Genomic DNA, 19,865 nt, shown 5'->3' with positions numbered 1-19,865 from the left:
TGCTGTCACGTGGTGCAGCGAACAGAGCGGTTTCTAAAGCGTCTGTCAGTGATGCGCCAAATACGTGTTCTGGTCATGTAACATGCAAAACAAGGGTGTCATTACGCTAAAGCCGGCATGCATCAGAACATCGAAGAGCTCTAGCGGCTGGCCAGGCAAATTATATGTTAAGTGACTTTGATTGCAAGGCTGCTGGAGCTGTTTAAAAAAAAAAAAATTGAAAAAGAAATTGTTGGGTTATTCGCCAGCATACAGTAGCAAATTTGCTGCAGTCTCGATAAATTGTGCGTGAGCTTTCATTTTCTCTCGTTTTGAAAACAGCCGCACAATTATGAGGTTGAGATCTAATAAAAAGTGTCAAGTCTAAACCTCTTTTACAGAGAGATGCCACAAAATGGCTCCATCAGACACCAACCCAGTGATGTGAGCTGTGCGTGCGTGCGGCTGCACAGCGATCCGCGGCGTCCCGGACTCAGACACCGAGATGCATTTCAAGTGCCAGCTTCTGGCATGAGCTGTACAATACTTGTCGCGCGCTGTCATTGCTTTTGAGCACGACACAGTGGGAGAAGATGACAAACGATCTGAAATGATATATTTACATGTAACCGTCACTGCATTGTGAATCATTTTTCAAAGATGGTGACTCAACCTAACGGTCACTTATGCAATCATTTATTATCTGTGGCGATCTGCTGTTCTTCCAGGAAAGGTTTTGCGATAAGTCTCCGGGTTGCATGGTTGCCAGCCTCTCTGGTCATTGAGTTGAAGTTACTGGCTGCATGTTCCAAGACTGGATGTCTGCAGCTACTCTGTGAGATCATCTCTTTCTCAGGGCTTTCTTGTCTTATCAGGCAAAACCAGATTGCTGCCTCCCCTACTTGTCCGCTGAATATTTCTTTTGGGAGGGCATTACTGTATATCAACCGGGTATGTGCTTTTGAAAAAAATCTTCAAAGAAATTTGAAACACTTTCAGCCTTTCTTTCATGGTGCCAATCACCGCAATGACCTTTAATTTGGAACTCGGCGGCTGCCTTTTGTCCTGCTCTTGCCTCCGCCTGCTTTGTATTCATTGCTCACTCACCGGCCACCGCGAACTCCAACCGCGCATGCTTTTCAAAGGTAAATGCAGGACAGAACTCTCCGATCGTGTCCATGCAAACTCAGCATTGTCGTCTTAAAAAAGTGAACATTTAGGAATAAATCATGCCGATGATTTGTCAGACTGCCTCAACCGGGCTAACACTCTGACAGCCGCACTCTGCCCTCTGTGTCCGAGCTTGATCACGTTGAATGTCTTTAATCGGCCGTTTGACCGTTGCCATCAATTGAGCTAACGGTGGAGTACATTGTCAAGCGACAATAAAAGTAAGGAGCCTTTGTAGTTTTCACACGGCGCATAGCGCACATGTAACAATCGCAACAGTCGCTCACATCCGTTTATAATGCAGAAGGCCTCTCTCTTCATTCGTCTTCCCTGCCGATGCGAATGGCAATCAGAGAGCCACGGGGAGGTGATCAATATTCCGGCGGCTTCCCAGAAAGGTCACCGGGCCAGTCGCTATGAGCGACGCGTTTGCATCTGCTCGCTGCCAAATGATTTAAAATGATCCTTGCGCAGGAGGAGAAAATCTCATCTGCTTTTTAGCATTTGACCCACCGCTGCCTTGTCCTCTTTGCGGCAGCCAGTTGTGGCAGCTCGGAATAAATAACCCCGCCTGTTTAGTGCGGTGGAGTAGCTGCAAACTGGGGCGGGGAAAAAAAGCCAAAATTCCATTGTATAAATCCCTTTTGCCAGTATGTTAAACACAAGTCGGGGATGTTGGATTAAAGGACGGTTTATTTATAAAAAAAAAAAAAGAAACGAAGCTAGATGAATATTAATGTCCTTTCCCTGTTGTGTTTTCAGTCGGTGGTACAGCTCCGCATCCGCACATCTTTTTCCAGCCATTTGTTATTTCCAATGACTAAACCCTGCTGGTTGCCACACCATCGCGGAGCACGTAAGGCGACCATTCGCACCGACCGTCGCACCAATTCCGTCTGAGTCTTCAATGAACCCAACCTGCACGTTTCGGGGATGCAATACCAATGCAAGCTTGGGCAGAATACAAACATGTTGATGTTCCAACAGAGATTCAAACGCTGCACTGTTTAGTATCATATTCATAGTTGAGCGTTGTGGCTGCTGTATTATTAATTGTCTTGCTCTTCGTCTTTTTTTTTTTCAATTGCATTTTCCACAGGCATCGCTCGATAGAGCCCATTTAGAAGGCGAAAGAGCTGGCAGGAGACTGAGTAGCGGCAGTCGGTTTGGCAGCATTGCAAGCGGTCTACTAAGATGATGGGAGAAAAGGAGAGAAGCCCAAGTCAGGAGAGTTTCCATAGGAATCCCTTTTATTTATTCATGCAGCAGCTCAGAATATGGGACTGTCCCAACCTCATTATGCATGTTTTTCCCATAAGCTCGTGCGGCTCATCCAACACTTGAAAGCTTCTACTCTCTCCTCTCCGTGCTCATTTTTTAAACCACGTCACTCCAGGGAAGCCATGCCGTGCTTCATTCATTGAGAAGACTCTTCCCCTTCATCCTTAATCTCCAGCTCTCCTCATCACCCTGCTCATTTTAATTGTGCTGAATTATTTTTTTTTGGGAGGGGGGGGGGGGTTGTTCAAAGACTATTTCAGATTTGAGCAATATTAGAATATGCAAACAATTTGACCCGAAACGAACTCATTCTGCACTTATTCAGTGCTCGTGAATGCATGCCCCCGCATGGGCATGTTGCTTGATTTACACAGTGATTAAGATTCCGCACTTTGTTTGCTGCTCACTTCAAAGGTCGGTAAACGTGGAGCCTGACCCAGTGCAGATTGTTTGTGCTGTGCGTGGTGCCACCTCGTAGCTCCTTCGGTCTCTTCCTTTTGTTGTTGTCCTTCCCAATGAGAGTGACTGCCATCGGAGGTTTCAGCTTATGATGGTGCAGTGCAGCGCCGCCCGTGCGCATGAGCCTGTTCTTGTACTGGTTTTCAATGATGATTCATACAGTCCGCATTGTTAGTTGTGTTCGCTCGAAATAGCGGAACATACTTGAAAGTCAAAGCTGAGCTACTGTCGGTGCAAGCATTTCGTCATTCATGAGTGGAATGTCACATTTCCAATTTCAGGTTTAAAATACAAGGGACTGCGTGGGAGTATTTAAGATAAGATAAGATATCCTTTATTTGTCCCACACCGGGGAAATTTACAGTGATATATAATATGATTTACATATCAATAACGACGGTCTTCATACAAGCCGTCCCGATCACGCAGCAGAGTGCGCGCGTGCAGCATTCTGCCCTCATTCCATCCTGCTGCAGTGCTAATGGTGACAAATTTACTGTCTATAAAAGTACTTTTTGCTGACCATCCACTACTTCCCCTGTTAATGTGTACGACAAACCCATGGGCATCGCAAAAAGCCTGCCTATAACAAAGCTGAATCAGAACCAAATCACCTTATTTGTGGAATTTGAAGGATGATGCATCCTGAGCTAAAAAGCTTCTCTTTCATTTGTGTTCTGCAGGATTTTGAGGACACAGTCCCTGGAATGGTATTACAACAATGTGAAAAGACGCTTCAAGAGATTCGGCAGCGCCAAGGTTTTGAAGACTTTATATCGGAAGCACATTATAGAGAGAGGAGCGCTATCTGATCTCCCAGGTAAACTCAGCCTTACCTCTGTGTGTGTGTGTGTGTGTGTGTGTGTGTGTGTGTGTGTGTGTGTGTGTGTGTGTGTGTGTGTGTGTGTGTGTGTGTGTGTGTGTGTGTGTGTGTGTGTGTGTGTGTGTGTGTGTGTGTGTGAGACAACGTCTGTATGTGTGCTGATGGTTTCCCTGCAGCCGTGCCTTGCCGGCTAATACGTGCAGTAGGCTGCATCCATTTTTGTTATGCCCTCGTTGGGTCGTTCTGTCGTGGGCAGCAGCGGGGCAGCTTTTATCCATTCTGCACCCCACCCCCACCCCCTACCCCGCCACAGCATTGTTTTGACCAGGCTGCAGCATGATCAGTGTGTCTCCACAGGGCATTATTTCCAACCCCAGTAGGCTGGATTAAATGGATGAAGGGAGCACTGAGGGGATAAATCAGGTCAGCCTTTGGGCTGAACTGGATGAGGATAAGTGAGGGACTGCGAGACATTTGCAAGTTTTTCCTCATAATAATGACAGTGGTAGTAATAATAATCATAATAATAGTTGCCGGAGTAATTATATATCTATGCTATTTGTTTATTTTTCTATGACAAATGTTTGAGTCGTGAAAAATACAGTTGCGCATTTGATCTTAAATTAATCACATTCAACTATCACATTTCCAAATGTCAAACGCATGCATGCAACACACTTTTTATGATAAAGTATTTGATATGGTTGAGGCAATTAACACAAACACACAGTCGCAGGCGGCCGCAGACATTCCCCGTTTGTTTTCAAGTCACACATGCGCTTTATCGCCTTCCACTGAAGAAGATGAACATGAAAGGCCCGGATGGCCGGCTCCCTTTTCTCCCTCGCCGTCTGTTTGAAGGTCACACATTCATTGTGTGGACACGTGACTGGTGTAAAACATCCGCCGCTCTCTCGACGACCGTCACGTCGGCCGCCGTCTCACGCCTCCCGACAATTGATGCCGTGGAGGTCAGTCACTTGGCGATGAAGAAAGAAATAAAAGCCAGCGTTGTCGCAAGGCATATGAAGTCCGCCCAGTGGATGGGAAATAGTTTATGAGAATGTTTTACATTCCTGAGGCGTTGCCCCTATTTGCATGAGAGTCCATTATTTTGAGTTTCAGGGCCACATCATAAAATCCCATTCTGGAAGTAGACCAACAGAGGGGGTGTAAAAATGTTTATTAAATCAGTTTTTCATCTCAGTGTAGCACAAAATGGAATGAAGCACGTGTGGAATCAGGGAATGTACGATAGGTTGTGTCTGGGAAGTTGGAGTATGGAAAAACAATGGGATGACTTCATAATATATTAAGAAGCATATTGAGAGGGAAGAAATTTCATCTGTGCTGTATGTTACACATACAGTACATTTGACAATAAAGTTGTATCCATCCATCCAGCCATATTTTTCTTTGTTGACTGGCTGGGAGAAATGTCTTTTGCCGATAAAAGGATTCAATTTTCGAGGCGCCCTTGAAGTGAAAAACAGGCCAAAGTCGAGGATTCAAGGTCGTCGGTCGATTTGATGCCAAGCTAGCAAAACAAGTCCCTGGATCTTGTTCCAAATGAAAGTGCCAACATTGAGTTGACCTTCTCGTCTCGCACAACGTAACGTCTCACAGAATGTTAAACAGCCCCTTGAAAGAGTTCAAAACAAGTTTATTTGAGGACCTGTGGGAGTAAGCCAGAAAACTGCATTTTTTTTCCTCATCCTCCGTGGCTCCGAGTCTCTTTGAGAAGGAGGTGATGGATAAACATAGCACCGCAACAGTGAAGGAAATCATCACTTCTCTTTGTCTATGTTCTTTCATCTCAAAGCTATTGGGCATGATGGGCCGAATGTTTCATGGGAGCAAAGAGTCACTTGGATGTCTGCAATGAAAGTGACATTTGGTGAAATGATTGGAGAAAAGGTCTGCTCGCCCGCATCGGGGGGTCATCTCGACATGAGAGGAAGGCGAAGTGAAACCCTGACCTTTTGTCAGCTGAAGAAAATCTTGCTCACTTAACATTCACTGTCGGATTGAATTACGCCCATGCTGCGAGTTCCTCGACTGATCCGCAGCCAGCGGAGACGCGACTTTTCAGGAAGCAGTTTTTATTGTCATGCGACGGGTAGATCTGCCTCGCTCCCACAGTCCTTTTCACCCAAATGACAGGCTGTTTAACGCATTTAGCCCAGTCTGCTTAGAATTCAGCGTATTTTTCCCCGCGTACTCAAATGTCACACACGTTTATTTCAAATTAAACGACAGCGTGTTTATGCTCGCGGCCATTGTCGAGATACGCTGAATGATTTCAGTTTTTTTCTGCTTACATTATTTAATTACATGAAAGAGGCAAAGTAGTTGGAGCGCCTCTGGAAATGTTGCAGTCGGAGTAATAAACATCATCAAGTCTATCTGAGAACATGGAAGATGTATTACACGTTTCATGTCATCGGGGGTGGGGTGGCCATTGGGAAATTCTGGAAAATGTTTATTTTCCCAAACGGCCGGTCCTGGGCATCAATTGGATCTTCTTAACTCATTCAGTACCAACCAATTCTAGACCAAGTCTGAAAAGACGTTTAAAAACGTCTTTGGGAGTGAATGGGTTAATGAACAAATGTACCAGATGTTGAATGTGTTGGGTTGTTTTAGTAGGTTACAAGTGTGATTTGCTGGATGGATGTCCCAAACGAATGCGAAAATCTTCCATTGGGGTTGGACGGTGTGACGGATCGCAATTAAACGGGCATCACATCACCAGAACAAGAGACAAACTCTCAGGGGGGAATACAGGAGACCAGCTTGCTTACTTTGCTCCTCTCTTGTGATGTTAGAAGATAGCCCGTCAGTTCAGCCCCTTGTTGTGACAGCGTTGTTAATAAGACATTTGCTGCCAGATGCTCCATTGTCATTGAAAGGACTCCCCCCCACCCCTCTTCTGGCTGATCTCAACGCTGACGGAACTTCTGTGCCGTCTTATTTTCTTTTCGTTTTCTCTATCTGTATGTAATAATGCTCAATGGCCAAAGTGTTTGGAAACACCTTTGCTGCATAAAGGCACAGGAGTGGCACATTGATGAACACTGTGCACAGCGCTCTCGGCATCAACAACACAACCCAATAAAGTGGCAACTTTGGGTGAAATGTCAATAAAAAGAGAATGATTACAATTTCTTTTTCCATTCTCTTTTCAATTCAATAATTGAATTCACCACCAAGGCATTTCATTTTCAGAATGACATTTTATTTTTGTTCCTGACACTTTTGACACCTGACACAAATAACATGCCCAGTCCAATTTGACCCAAGTTCATTCTTGCTCTTCCGCGAGAAATGAACATAACAGGACGGTTCAAATATGAGTGATTCAGTACACCAAATCGTGTGTACTTAATATTGCACAACTGTTTACTGTAAATGTTCTCTCTGTTGGATTGAACTATAAATCCATTTAATTTGTGTCATTGTAATCAAATACGTCTACGGATTTAAAGCAGCGGTTCATACTTGCAGCCTTGTAAAGTTGTAATGTGGCCGCACTGCCTGGAGGTTGAAGATCAGCAATCATTTGCTTTAGTGTTCCTCAAAGGCAAATTACAACTTTTGCAGTCATTTAAAGGCATCTCTCCGGAAAGCGCCATGCTCCATTGGGATGCCGCGGCATACATTACGGAAGAGATCAAGGTAAGGGGCTGTGCAAAGAGTGCACAGCTGAATGCTAATGTCAGCACACTCGCACGCCCCCGCAAAGACGATTGAGGAGGGTCTGTCTTAAGAATGTTTGAATGCCTCCGCTGGTTGGTCAGCCTTAAAAGGCTTGGCGACAGCTGGTCACATCAACAGAAGATTCATATTGCAGTCAATTTCATTGACTGCATATTTTCCGAAGAGGAACACTTATGGGAAAACGGAGCTCTCATCCAACGTTAACACGGCCTTGCAGGAGAGCGGCGGTTGCCGAAGCTCGGCTCATCTTCGAAGCCGGGTGACAGTTTGCTATGGCAGAAGCCATTTAGCGGGTCTGGCACAATCACACCAAAACCACACGAGTGAATTTGGACTCTCAAAGAGAATCGGCAGACGGTCCAGCTGGAAGACGAGTCGCGAGTGAGGACTCTTGCGTGGCTTTCGGTTTGGAAGAATGACTCGGAATTATGGCTGCTGTGTTTTCTCTGGAATTTTTATTCGGGTTTTAAGTGTGAGGTGCAATCGTAAACACATCATTCACCGTGGAGTATTTAGTTTGTTTGCTTCTGAATCTGCGTGCCCGTTTATCCTGGAGAATGCGGGCGTAACGGTCCTTGAAGTCAGAGGCAGTTTCACGTTATTGACAGCATTCAAACCATTTTTCAATCAATTGTAATCACGACATTCATATTTAGGTCACGCGAATATCTGAGATTTCCGAGCTTTATATATAAATATGTCAGCTCTGTTCCTTCAGAGAGCCGTCCTGAATTGTACAAGTGACTGTTGGAGTATTTATTTTGAAAGCAGATCGTATCAGATGAGTTGCCTTCGGGATTTTGTCAAAATAAGAACAATGAAATGAGGAGTACGCATGACAAGAGTACAAGGGGCCGTGGGGATTAGTGGCGCGGTGCGCAGCGGGGTATGTTATTTGCAGATTCCAATATGAACGCAGTGCTGGCATGACTGTGACGGGGTGTCAGATTTTCGGTTTGACTCACAGCCTCTCCGTCTCTTTCACTCAGAAAGCAGCGTCCACGAGGGAAGTTTGGGCAATGACAACGATGGCAGCATATGTGGCAGTGACTCCGTCTTCTACAAACAGAGTGAAGGTGAGGACACTGCTGTATTGAGATTTCTGCCTCTTGTTCCCCCCGCCCCCCCCCCCTTTTTCGTCACTATGTTGCCAGCATGGATGGATGAACAAACATTTATTTGTATTTAATAAATCCCGATTTTGGGTCAAATGAAGTGAAAATGGATCATTCTCCCCCGGCAATCCCCGATGATCACTGTAAGTGTTCTTCATATGTGTGGCATCAGGACACAGTATGGCTGAGACGCTCACGGTCGCCTTGCGCGTTGCTGAGGAAGCCATAGAGGAAGCCATTGCCAAGGCAGAAGAGTTCAGTGACAGTTTGGTAAGATCTTTTGGCAGCCACTCCGCTTCCTCCCTTCTGTCTGTCTCTCTCTCGTATAAAAACACATAAGATTAGGCATACCTTTACAATAAAATAACATTCAATCTAATCATTTTTATTTTATATATTTTTTCACAGCATTTGGTGATCATTCAATTGTGCTTGCGTTCTTAATGAGTCGTATGTCGATGCAGGAGAAGCAGAATGAGGCTCGATATCTACGGGACCACAAAGAAGAGCTCATAGAGGAACTCGCTACAACCATTGTCCAAAAGGTATTTTGAATGGCTTGATTTCCTCAGGCGAATTAATTCGGCACTCTCCAGTAGGTAGAGGCAAATGTTTGGCAATCTCTATTGACGTGTACGTTCACGTGGTACAAGTACAATGTAAATTTAATACCTAAAATTCACTTTGACAGAGACTTTTGCATTACGCGCCCATCCAAAACGAATGGGAGGAGTGAGTTGAAATCATTTATTTTTTGTGTAATCTGAAAACCTTTGGCAAAGAGGGGCTTGAAAAAAGGTAGAGTTAATATTTAGTCGCAAATCCTGCTGGCTTACTTCCCTTTCACCACAGGTTCTTTCAGTTTTTGTTTGTTTGTGTGATGGGCGGTTGGTCCTTTGGGTGTCTCGCTGTAGTTATCATCGTACATTGTGTTTCATTGCTTCTCACTTCTATAAATAAAGTTTAAGTCTTATGGAGTAAACATGTACAATAACTTGAAAGGCGTGTTTTTTGTTGCCGCCTGATGTTCACTAGATCATCCAGAGGAGGAAGCGCTCAGAGATGCAGACAGAGTATGACTTTGTCTGGCCTCAGCCTCAGTCTTTGATTCAGACCAGTGATCAAGTGTCACCTTCGCAAGCTCAACCGTCTTCACAAGGATCTTCGGACCCCCTCAAAGCATCCTCCACACTCTCGGTTAGTCAGCACCTGCACACAAGCGCGCCATACGGCCAACATCCCAAGCAAAAAAAAAAAAAAAAAAAAAAGTAGAAAGGACTTTTTGTGTTACTTTCTTGATCATGAATTATGAGGAGGATCTTGTGAGAGACTGTTAGGGGCTGCGGGTGACTATGACGTATTGTGTTTAAAATCCCATTTCACCTGAGAATAAAACTGGAAAATGAGGAGTGGACGCAACAATGAAACAGATGCCTCCCAAATAAGCAGGCCCGGGCTTCATCACACTTAGATTCACACAAATTTGCCAGCGGGGACTTTTTGTCATCGGTGACATTTGTCATTATCCCGTGCTCGAGCAAAGCATCAAAGCTGCGCTCCAGGGGCCTCCCTGCTCCGTTTCATGCGGTTTTACTGTGCCGTGATCAAAGTCCTGTGGAATGCGCTTGGATCCTTCCTCAGCACCTCAGCCCGCCACGGGACAGCCTCGCTTTATCAGCGTCAGTTCAAACACGCTCAGTTAGACACCCTTGCGTGAAAATATGCAATATGGCTCCTTGTGTTGCGGTCTCGGCTCACGGTGATCTCAGCATTGCATCCGCCTCCTATTATTCAGCCTCTCTGCTCAGGATTTATAGGCTTGCTTTTAGCTCCACCTACTGATGAGAATTTTTATCCTCACTGAGTTTCTCTTGACTGGTTTGAAATGGAAATTTTTCGTGGATTAGTTACCTCAACTAAGGTGATGATGTTCTGACTGCTATTTCATTGCATCGACTCAATTCAGGTGCACACGATGCAGAAGGTTCATAATTTGGTGCGGACTCAAATCAGTAATGTTCAGCCGTCTATACTGTCACATTCTAGTCCAGCATATGTGGTCCTTCATGTGCATTTCTACCTGTGTGTGTGTGTGTGTTTTCAGCGCTCACGCTCAGCCTTCTCCCTCACCAGTGACGACTCTCCCGAAAAAGTTCCTCAGGACGAGGTCGTTGGCACGGGCGGCAGCCTACAGGAATACTCTTCTTTGAAGAGAGAGCCCAAGGCCGCATCCCTGCCCACCTGGAAGAGTGTCGACCGGCTGGACAATTCCAGTAAAGTTTATGTTTTGCATCCCACCAAGCCTTTGGTCTTGACACTCTCTGACTGGCTAATTTTGTCTCACCGTGACAATTAAGAAGTCATGATTAATAACAGTGAATGACAGTGAAGTCACAAGATGGGGCCAGAGAGTGGATGGTTTTTCAAAAGACCATTTGGATAATGGTGGTTCCCCAAAGCGCTTGTTGTGGATGAAACAATATTTTCATCTTTTGCCTTATTGATCCAGGCGCATCATCAGTCCTCCAAAGTCCAGACGGCAACTGGATTGCTCTCCACAGCTCTCAGATGTCTCGTCCCAGCCTGCTCACCAAGAGGAAAAGCCTGGTGTTCAGCGTCTTGGAAAAGGAGTCCGGCGTTGTCTCAGCCTACGACGAGATGGGTTCTGACTCCGAGGAGGACGACGACGGAGGCAGCTGGGGCGCGGCGTTGCAGCAGTTCCGCCGCAAGCTGTCCGATGAGACCTACTACACCGACTCGCAGCATGACCCCGAGTGGACGTATACGCAGCACCTGCCCGTGACCTCGCCTTCTTCTGGCCAGTACACCAACACGGAGACTCTCAATTCTGATTCGGAAGCATCCTCAGCGCGGTCCTCGTGTCCTCGGCGACCACCTCAAAACTCGCTTTGGAGGAAAGGACCATCAGACACGCACCTTCATCCTTACCACGTACCGCTGTACCAGCAACACCTTCACCAAAACCTCTCCCCGTATCCGCTTCTCTCAGGGGCTCTGGATGTGAACTATAACCCCAAGGTGCGTAGAAATGCAAAGATTAGGTTTTGGCGAAAGCGCCCGATGTGATATTGGGGATACCTACACGGACTGATACGGGATGATTGCATTCTACTCAGATGATTATTTAAGTCGTAGAAAGATCAACAGAATACGAGAAGCGCATTTCTGTACGACGCGGTGCACTTCTTCAGCGATTGTCCGTGATTATCTTTGTAAAGGAAAATGGCGTACCTTCAGTAAATGGGGTCAAAATGACCAGATAGCACAAAAAGGCTTTGTCCTACCAAATCCTGTCGGGAAAACACACGTTACACACCCCACCCGATCTCCATTTGCAGGTGATGGCGGACAGCAGCGAGGCCGAAGAAAGGCAGAACGAGCAGGTGAGAAGGTCACGGCGACGACGCAAAAGCAAGAGAGATTCATCAAATGAGAACCGCTCCGGGAGCCAGAGCTATTCGCAGTCGATTCAGGTAACATTGTACCAAATTCAAATGGTGGCTTCCCTCGGAGATTGCGCACGAATGTTGAGAAATGCTGTTGTCCAGTCAGAAGGTGAAAGGAACCATCGGAGGACTACAATTTAAAATTGCACTTTCCTAACATGCATGTTTTGGGGATCTGGGAAGAAGCCACACCGGAAGGTCTGCGCTGTGATTCAAACGGAGTACCTCTGCCATGTTCTTCATCGCTATCACGTCTGGCGTCAACTATTCCGGCAACTGAATTCCTTTGTTGGCCTCGATTGTGAATGAATATGTTCTATTTTGTGTGTGAAGGAGAGTCGTGGTTTTCTTCTGGATGACCTCCTGAAAAGGGACTTAAGCGAGGACAAGCCTGTCGCCGACACCGTGCCCATGAGCACAGCAGCACCAGATGCCTTCCCATTAGATGCCATCACACCCGAATCCCATGACTTGGACCAAGCCACCCCGAATTCAGTAGACCCGAGCAGCCCTTCGGGGCCCCGCCACGGGGGCTCGGGACCTGTGTCCGGCACAGCCCGCCTTCTGGAGGAAGAACTGCGGACCAGGGTCAGTCAGCTGGTCAGGAGCCGCACCAACAGCAGAGATCGCAGCTCGTCGGATGAGGAGTGGCCCCCGCACAAACGGATGGAGGAAGAAAGCGGCAGAGTAAAGCCGAAAGACACGGAAAGAGAGAAGACAAGGTCAAGTGTCAAATTAAAAGAAAAAGCGGCCGAACCGGCCCCTCAATTGAATGGTCAAGAGATGACAAGAGGTGAGAGGTCGATCGAAAGTCCACCGTTGAGTGGGGAATGCCGAGTGAAGGAGAGGAGGCTCGAGAAGCGAGCGGGGAGTTTGGAGGAGACGCAAGGTGAGAAGGAGCAGAAGAGAGGAGAGCGAAGAAAAAACAAGAGACAGCATCGGCGAGATTTGGACAAGGAGATGTCCGAATGGAAGAGCGCCTCCAGTGCTGCCAGCGCGTCTGCTGTTACGCCATCTTCCCAGGAGGCGGCGCTGTCTGACAACCAGGTAAGGTGGGATAGCAACTCAAGCGCTGCCCTTTTTGTCACGTTATCGGTGCTGTGCTGAGAGGGATCAATACGTCTACTGATTAAAGCTTCAGCTAGTGATTCATTTCATATTGAGAAAAGATCTGTCTCTCTTCCCTTTCATGGCCAGCGTTTGTCTATGTATGTCTGAGCATATTTTGCACTCCGACAGACACAATCGAAACATCATCAAGCAGGGCACAGTGTACTTATTGAAATACTGTGCATATTGAAAATGTGAACCTCCAGACTATGGTACCTTTTTTTGTCTTGTGGCTATTTGAGAGTTTGTTGATTGATTTTTGACTCCATTTGTGCAGTTTGGCCTCAGATACCCATTTTCCACCCCAAAAAACAAGTTCTTGCATAGAACGTAGTCATGACATCATTGTAAAGCGTCTAAACGTTGATTAAACGTCACAGTTATTTTTTTTTTAAATAGAGGAGGTCATTATCAAGTATGCCACTAATGGGAATCGATGCACCTTATCAATATATTTAAAATGGTTGTGACGTCATGGAATCAGAGAGTGCTTTTAATGGACCCCCGTTCCTTGGTAGAGCTGATAATAAAATCTTTTTGTGTGTATGTGCGTGTGTGTGTGTGCGTGTGTGTGTGTGAAGCAGAAGTATTCTGCGGCCTCACTCTGCAGCATCACCACAGAGGTGTTGAAGGTTTTGAACGCCACCGAGGAGCTGATCAGCGAGGCAGGAGGGGACGGCTCCACGCCTTCAGAGCCTCAGAGCACGACCGCCTTCTCCAGCAGCTCTGAGACTCACAAACTGGATCAGAGGCTCACCAAGATGGAGGAGAATGTAACTTTAAATGCTTGGTCTCCCCTCAATGGCTAAAGGTAATTTTTTTCCAGTCCTAACAGGACCTCAATGTTTTTTTTTACCTTGAAGGTTTACCTGGCTGCTGGTGCTGTATATGGCCTGGAGGGGGCCCTGGGGGACTTGGAGCAGTGTGCCCGCAATATCAGTAGTGGGACCACGGACACTGAACTGGTATTCCTGGAAGACCAAGTGGCGACTGCTGCTGCTCAGGTCCAGCAATCTGAAATGCAGGTACTGGAGGAGCTTGAGCGTGTTTGCTTATCAGCATTTTTCTTGTTCACCACATTTACCGGGTGGAGCACACCAAATAGAATCCGAGCTGGGGGGCTAGCAAAGGCCAGGACCTTGGTAGTCCGAATCCCAGCAACAAAAGCTGTCTCTTGGGATATGTAATGTCGCCACTCTGGTAGGGAAGGGACCGTGCGAGGTAGAGGTGCTGTGACAAGATAAACTTGGCCTTGTCTCGACACAGCTTCGGCTCTGGTAACGGTCCTCTTGCCCATGGTGAAAGACGTCGAGCAAGTTTGGGCATCCTAATTGCTACCTTGCTAAGTGTCTGTACATCAGGGTTCATTCCAGATTGTCCATAACAAATAACGTGGTCAAACATAAGGTTGTTCACATTTTCACTTGTCACCAGGACACCCTTGGCCACACTTCAACGATCGATTCTGTGATCGTGATGTTTGTCTATTAATTCGGTGAAACCATGGAGAACAACTTGGCAAATGTATTCACTCATTCCAACCTTGACTTTTCTTTCAGAGAGTCACAAGTAGTCCTTATTTGCCTAAATTGCATCATCCGATGCCTAAAGTCATTTACTTACAAGTTCATCGACTATCTTGCATTGTCTTTCCACTTGTAGATATCCAACATTGAGGCCAGGATATCGGCTCTTAAAACCGCAGGGTTGAAAGTGACCGTTTGCAATCATTTCTCCAAGTTCAAGCCAACGGCAAAGGTATCCAACCGCATAGCCGCTGTTAAATGGCTATCTACGTCGAGGAGAGTCACGATCATGTCTGTTGTTTTACTGACGATGCAGCCACAAACCCTGGACTCGTCGCGCCATCAGAGGAGGAAGCTGCCAGCCCCTCCGCTAAAAGATACCAAATAAAGGTTTGCATTCTAATAGAAAGCATTGAACATGTTCCAGCAGGTTTTACTTGATCTGTTTTCATCTATGCACACGCGCATTACTTGGGGGGGGGGGGGGGGCAACACTGCCCTAACACACTCCACAAACATTTTTTTTTAGATTTTATATTACATTTGGAGTATTTCATTGATTAAAATAAAAGGTTTTAAGGTAACCCACATTTATTTTCTTTGTCTGTCTGTCTTTCATATGAGGAATCAATAACTCGCAAGATGTTTGGTACAGTCAAGCATAACCTTTGAAAATACGTAAAAAAAGAAATAGAAATCTCTTCTCAAATTTTTTTTTCCTGTAAATCTGTTAAGTGTCACAGAGCTGCCCTTTATTTCAGTTAAGATGATAGTCATTTAAAAAAAAAAGAAAGAAAGAGAGGGAGAGAGATCTTAAAGTGCTTGCTAGTGTGTGTGTGTGTGTTCGTTCATGGGTGTATCTTCGGTCAGTGTGTGACAGGGAGAGAGAGAGGCATTTTATTCACTTTTGCTTCAAATCATACATTTCCCGCATTGTGCAAAGACAAAAGCTTGCTTGCTGAATGGAAGTAAAAATGAATACATCTGCTGGCCAGCGGACTAATTAGCTGAAAAGCTCCATTAGATTCAAAGCATCCAAATGGAAACTTGCACAACAAGAGGCCAAAGCTGTTCTATCACCCAACAAGTCGCCGTTTCCTTTTAATAACATTGAATGGGTTTTCTTCCCCCATTTTTTTTTTGAATAAACAGCATCAACTCATTTTCAGCTCTGATTCAGATTATTATTATTTATTTTTTTGGGTTGCACGAAACAAGCACAGACCAAGACATCTTGGTCACATCACTGATTTTGCATTGATCACCTCTGTTCGGCAGGAGGGAAAGATGTCTTGTTTTGAATTACCGTTTGAATGTTTCCCTTTTTGTTCTGTTATTGCCTTCTAAAATTCAGTTAAGATGGATGCCGAGCAGTCGATGGAAGTCTTTCGGCCACAGTGTGGATGAGGAGCAGCAGCACAAGTCCCTCAGGGCCACACGCCAGAGCCCTGTGGACAAGGGCCCCCCCTTGTCCCCTCGCCCCCCCCCCCCCCCCCACTCATGCAGTGCCTTGACCCAGCGTCCGCCTCCACCTGCCCCGTTGCGGCCCACAAAGCCCTCAGCCCTTTCACGCCATTGACGGGATACGTAGAGCAAAGATGAGTGGACAGTCTCTGCCTTAAAACCTCTCCAAAACCAATCTGTGTACAAATTGTACCACTTGAATATCGACCATGATTAGGATGTCCAATGAAGTCATAGGCTATTGATTATGAGACGCTTATCCTCAGTTCGGGCTAGAATGTCATGTGGGTTCCACCCGTGAAGACCCATGCACACACACACACACACACGGCTACCAGACGTTAATTCCCATTCAGGAGGATGGTTGTCGTTTGACGCTCATTTGGGACTGCTGGGAAGTAAGACATGTCCCATTTGGAGTTGACCAAGTTGGACGTTGAAGCAATTTTGTCAGACGAATGACCCCAACACTCCCAAGTATCAACAATAAATGTCGATAAATATATTTGACATCTTATCTTTTGTGGTTCCTCGCTATTAGGAAACGATATAGTCCTGAGCCCTGCCACAAGTAGTGAAAATTTGCGGTTGATTGACCCCCATTCCCCCATCTGAATGGTGCTCCTCCATTCACTTCAACACTGTTCGGCGGCACCGAGACCAACACAGTTGATTGTCTTTCGAATACACTTTTCCAAGTTGGAGGTTGAACTTTTCTGAGTTAACAGCGGTCTGGCACAAGATTGCCATTCAGCAAAAAATGACGAGTGGCAGAGTTTTTGTTCTTTTGATACCTTTCTGCTCTCTTCTTGAACTTTGGACGAGAGCTCGAGCCAGCAACTGACAAGCTTAGCATCGATGTCGCCTCTGACAATTAGCGCATTATTGAGCCATCATTCTGGTTTCTATATGTTTTGAAAACCATACATTCTTTATTCTTGTTTCCGAGTGTCTATTCATGTGACGGCTACATTTCCTCATCTAACTTTGGACTAGAATGCAAATGAAAGTCTTATTCAACAGCACTCAAGCGGTCGCCGCAACAGACAAGATTCAAATGAAAATTGATTTTTGAAGGCACACATCAACACGATCATGTGAATGAATCCAACATCAACGTTTCAGCTTTAAAGTGAAAGCGAAGCACGAGCCGCCCCTTCGGTGCAGTATTCTCTTCTTCTGTTCTCCTTTTCTCTCTTACTCTCCAAACGAACGGCCTATTGTTTGAGCAACAGAGCTCTTCCTGTCCAAACCTCGGTGCCGCATACAAGATTTTAACGGGCTGGTTTTGTCAGTGTCAGGAAACCACAGTTTTTGTGACAAGCAATTTATTTTTGTACTTGGAACATTTTTATGCGAATGATCACAAATGACAAAGCTTTATTTTATCCTGAGTGGTTCCTGCGAGACACGACTCCAATTGCTTTCTGTGTCCGTCTGCTTTGAAAATTCTGATGACAAGGAGATGAGGCTAACATGATTCTTATTAAATGTGAGAATACTGCTGTCATGTTTTGATTTTGTCCCCGCAGAATATCCATAGGCAATCCGCAGGAGTGCAGGGTTGATTTCCTGACTTGCATGGTGCAAACGAAAAAACAAAATGGGCAATCTCATGTGCACTTGCTCCACCTCTTTCTGTGAGAGATACTTTCTTGCAACCTTCTCATGTTTTTTTTTCCATGGGGGGAGCACATTGGTCCTGTAATTGTTTGTCTCTCTTGGAGTGTTGATACAGTATATAAAAGCATGTTTGTGATGTACAAATGTCATGAGAAGCACAGCTAAAACGGTCCAATCATTGGTGTCCTGTATTTTTGTAAAAATGTCATCTCAGAATTTAATATACAGTATCTATATGGAAAAAAATGGATATGATCAAGACTATGTGTACATGGCCCAATCAACATTCATTGTCGTATGGCGCTCGTGAATTCACACAGGAATTTATGGAACTGTGTCCTGCGATAATAATGGAATTGGGTTCCTGTTTAAAGCCGGTGTGACCAACGAGTTTGACGTTTACCGTGCGCAGTGCCACATTCACTTTATGTGCTGTCGTTTGTAGCAGTCCATTTGACATGCAAAAAAAGTCCATACGACCATGCAAAAAAAGTCTCGATAAATAATACACCCATGCGTGCCGCTGTGCACCTGGAGAAAGATGTATTAGGAATGAAATTAAATTTGCAAGCTGAAACACTCTCTGGATGTGTGGTGTGTTGCATCCACAAGTCGAGCCTGAACGCTATGAAGTTCATATTTATTAATTCAATATAAACTGCATTTCCATATGTACACAACACATATTTGCAGGTTGATTTGATTAACAATCACCGGGGAGGAACACGGAACAAGAGTGTTGTATCAAGCACAACCTCAGAGTTTGTTGGTTGATGTGAGGGAGAGATGCATGTTGTCATGGTAACCAGTCCCCATCCTCTCCATGCAGCACCTTGTCCAGGTTCTCCTTGTTCCGGAGGCTGTTCAAGAGCAGCTCCAGCATCCTGACAACAGGCTGCATCCCCACATCGCCCGCTGCCTCAATGCTGCTGTGTCGCTTCCCAAAGCGCCCGATGGGTCTCACGCCACGGCCCACGTACCAGAAGGGGTCTATCTCTGGACCTGGACGACAAACAGGTGCATCACTTCTGTCTTTTAGATGATACATTGGAGATCAGAATTTACAGGAGAGACGTTGTCACACATACAGCAGTGTGAAATTAAAAAAAAAAAAAGGCTGAAAATCCATTTCACCTCTTCTTTGAACGTACATAATATACGCTCACTGGTCACCGTACTCGAATATGATTTTTTTTTTTTTGATTACAAACTACTTTTAGTATGGCACTAGAATATGTAAAAAAAAAAACCTCAATTTTTCTATTTAACAACTACATTCTATATAAGCCCATGAGATTCAACTCTGACTTACTTCTGTTGTCAACGTTGTGCACAATGTGGAAGCCGTGCTCCACCGTGGTGCTGTGTGCGCTGCTGAGGCTGCAGGAGGAGAACAGGATGAGCAGGACGACGAGGAAAAGAGCCAGAGGTGCAGGCAGCCCGCTCCTCGCCTGGACATCGGTCACTCTCCCGGGCAACATGCTGAGGAGTCGGCACTGCAAGTCGGCATAAGAAAGTGCTGGTCAGTAACCTTACACACACCTCACATGCTCAAACAGGTGGGAAGGTCCACTGACTAAATCATGCACTTCTCTCCACTTGTTAACACACAGTTTCAAATAGAGACTGTTTCAAGGGAGCCAAACTTGATACATCTGCTTACCTGTTGAAAAAAATGACAGACATGAGACAGTTTGAAGATGTGAGCTGAGATTTTCACCGCTAAACCTGAATTCATACACATTTGCCATCATGGCAAATCTTAAGCAGATCCAGACTAAAATTGGTTATCAAATTGATTTCGTGATAGCGTTAAAAATAATTGCGAGAATGACTAAAATTCAAGAAGTACTTTTTAAACCAAAAGTGTGGATATTATCTACAATATTGAATAACAGTACATGAAATACAAAATATGATACAAATGAAAGGAATGAAGTGAAATTCTCTACAATGCCAAGTATATAACATCATAATAATAAAAAAAAAATATATATATATATATATGTATATATATATATATATATATTTATTTTTTTTTTGGTTAAATGTTTTGAAATGCCATGTACATTAAAAACGCAATAATAAGCTTACCCTGAACTTTGGTAAGAGGCTAAGGTCAGCTGGC

At 45.2% G+C, this 19,865-nt stretch overlaps 2 protein-coding genes across 7 annotated transcripts in view; one reads left to right on the top strand and one right to left on the bottom strand.

Annotated features, from left to right (window-relative positions):
- The window catches only part of myripb (myosin VIIA and Rab interacting protein b), a 53,254-nt gene extending 34,935 nt beyond the window's left edge, over positions 1-18,319 (top strand). For 4 of the 6 annotated variants that reach the window (XM_086101396.1, XM_086101397.1, XM_086101398.1 and 1 more), the window contains 14 exons: positions 3,573-3,709; positions 8,422-8,508; positions 8,720-8,817; positions 9,012-9,092; positions 9,583-9,744; positions 10,652-10,820; positions 11,057-11,586; positions 11,907-12,041; positions 12,348-13,061; positions 13,706-13,897; positions 13,988-14,149; positions 14,787-14,882; positions 14,967-15,040; positions 16,005-18,319. In XM_086101396.1, coding sequence (XP_085957522.1) covers positions 3,573-3,709; positions 8,422-8,508; positions 8,720-8,817; positions 9,012-9,092; positions 9,583-9,744; positions 10,652-10,820; positions 11,057-11,586; positions 11,907-12,041; positions 12,348-13,061; positions 13,706-13,897; positions 13,988-14,149; positions 14,787-14,882; positions 14,967-15,038 — 2,635 coding nt within the window. In that variant the 3' untranslated portion in view covers positions 15,039-15,040; positions 16,005-18,319. Of the gene's footprint in view, positions 1-3,572; positions 3,710-8,421; positions 8,509-8,719; positions 8,818-9,011; positions 9,093-9,582; positions 9,745-10,651; positions 10,821-11,056; positions 11,587-11,906; positions 12,042-12,347; positions 13,062-13,705; positions 13,898-13,987; positions 14,150-14,786; positions 14,883-14,966; positions 15,041-16,004 lie in introns of those variants that run through there. The other 2 variants (XM_086101400.1, XM_086101402.1) reach the window with 2 other exon arrangements.
- A 128-nt stretch (positions 18,320-18,447) lies between these two features.
- On the bottom strand, positions 18,448-19,865 carry prlh2 (prolactin releasing hormone 2). The gene is made up of 3 exons (XM_086102130.1): positions 19,832-19,865; positions 19,050-19,233; positions 18,448-18,739 (listed from the first exon to the last, which is right to left on the bottom strand). Exons 2-3 carry the CDS (start codon positions 19,216-19,218, stop codon positions 18,534-18,536), a joined length of 375 nt encoding a protein of 124 aa, XP_085958256.1. The 5' UTR covers positions 19,219-19,233; positions 19,832-19,865; the 3' UTR covers positions 18,448-18,533.

This window comes from Hippocampus guttulatus, chromosome 21 (genome assembly GCF_054856545.1).
Source record: "Hippocampus guttulatus isolate MCC_2025c chromosome 21, RoL_Hgut_1.0, whole genome shotgun sequence".
NCBI classification, from domain to species: domain Eukaryota; kingdom Metazoa; phylum Chordata; class Actinopteri; order Syngnathiformes; family Syngnathidae; genus Hippocampus; species Hippocampus guttulatus.
This window is presented reverse-complemented; position numbering and strand designations above follow the sequence as displayed.

Bases quoted from the DNA above. Each gene is read 5' to 3' on its own strand.
- prlh2 (XM_086102130.1), bottom strand. From the start codon at position 19,218: ATGTTGCCCGGGAGAGTGACCGATGTCCAGGCGAGGAGCGGGCTGCCT. The intron at 18,740-19,049 runs GTAAGTCAGAGT...TTTGTCGTCCAG, and splicing joins GCACAACGTTGACAACAGAA to GTCCAGAGATAGACCCCTTC.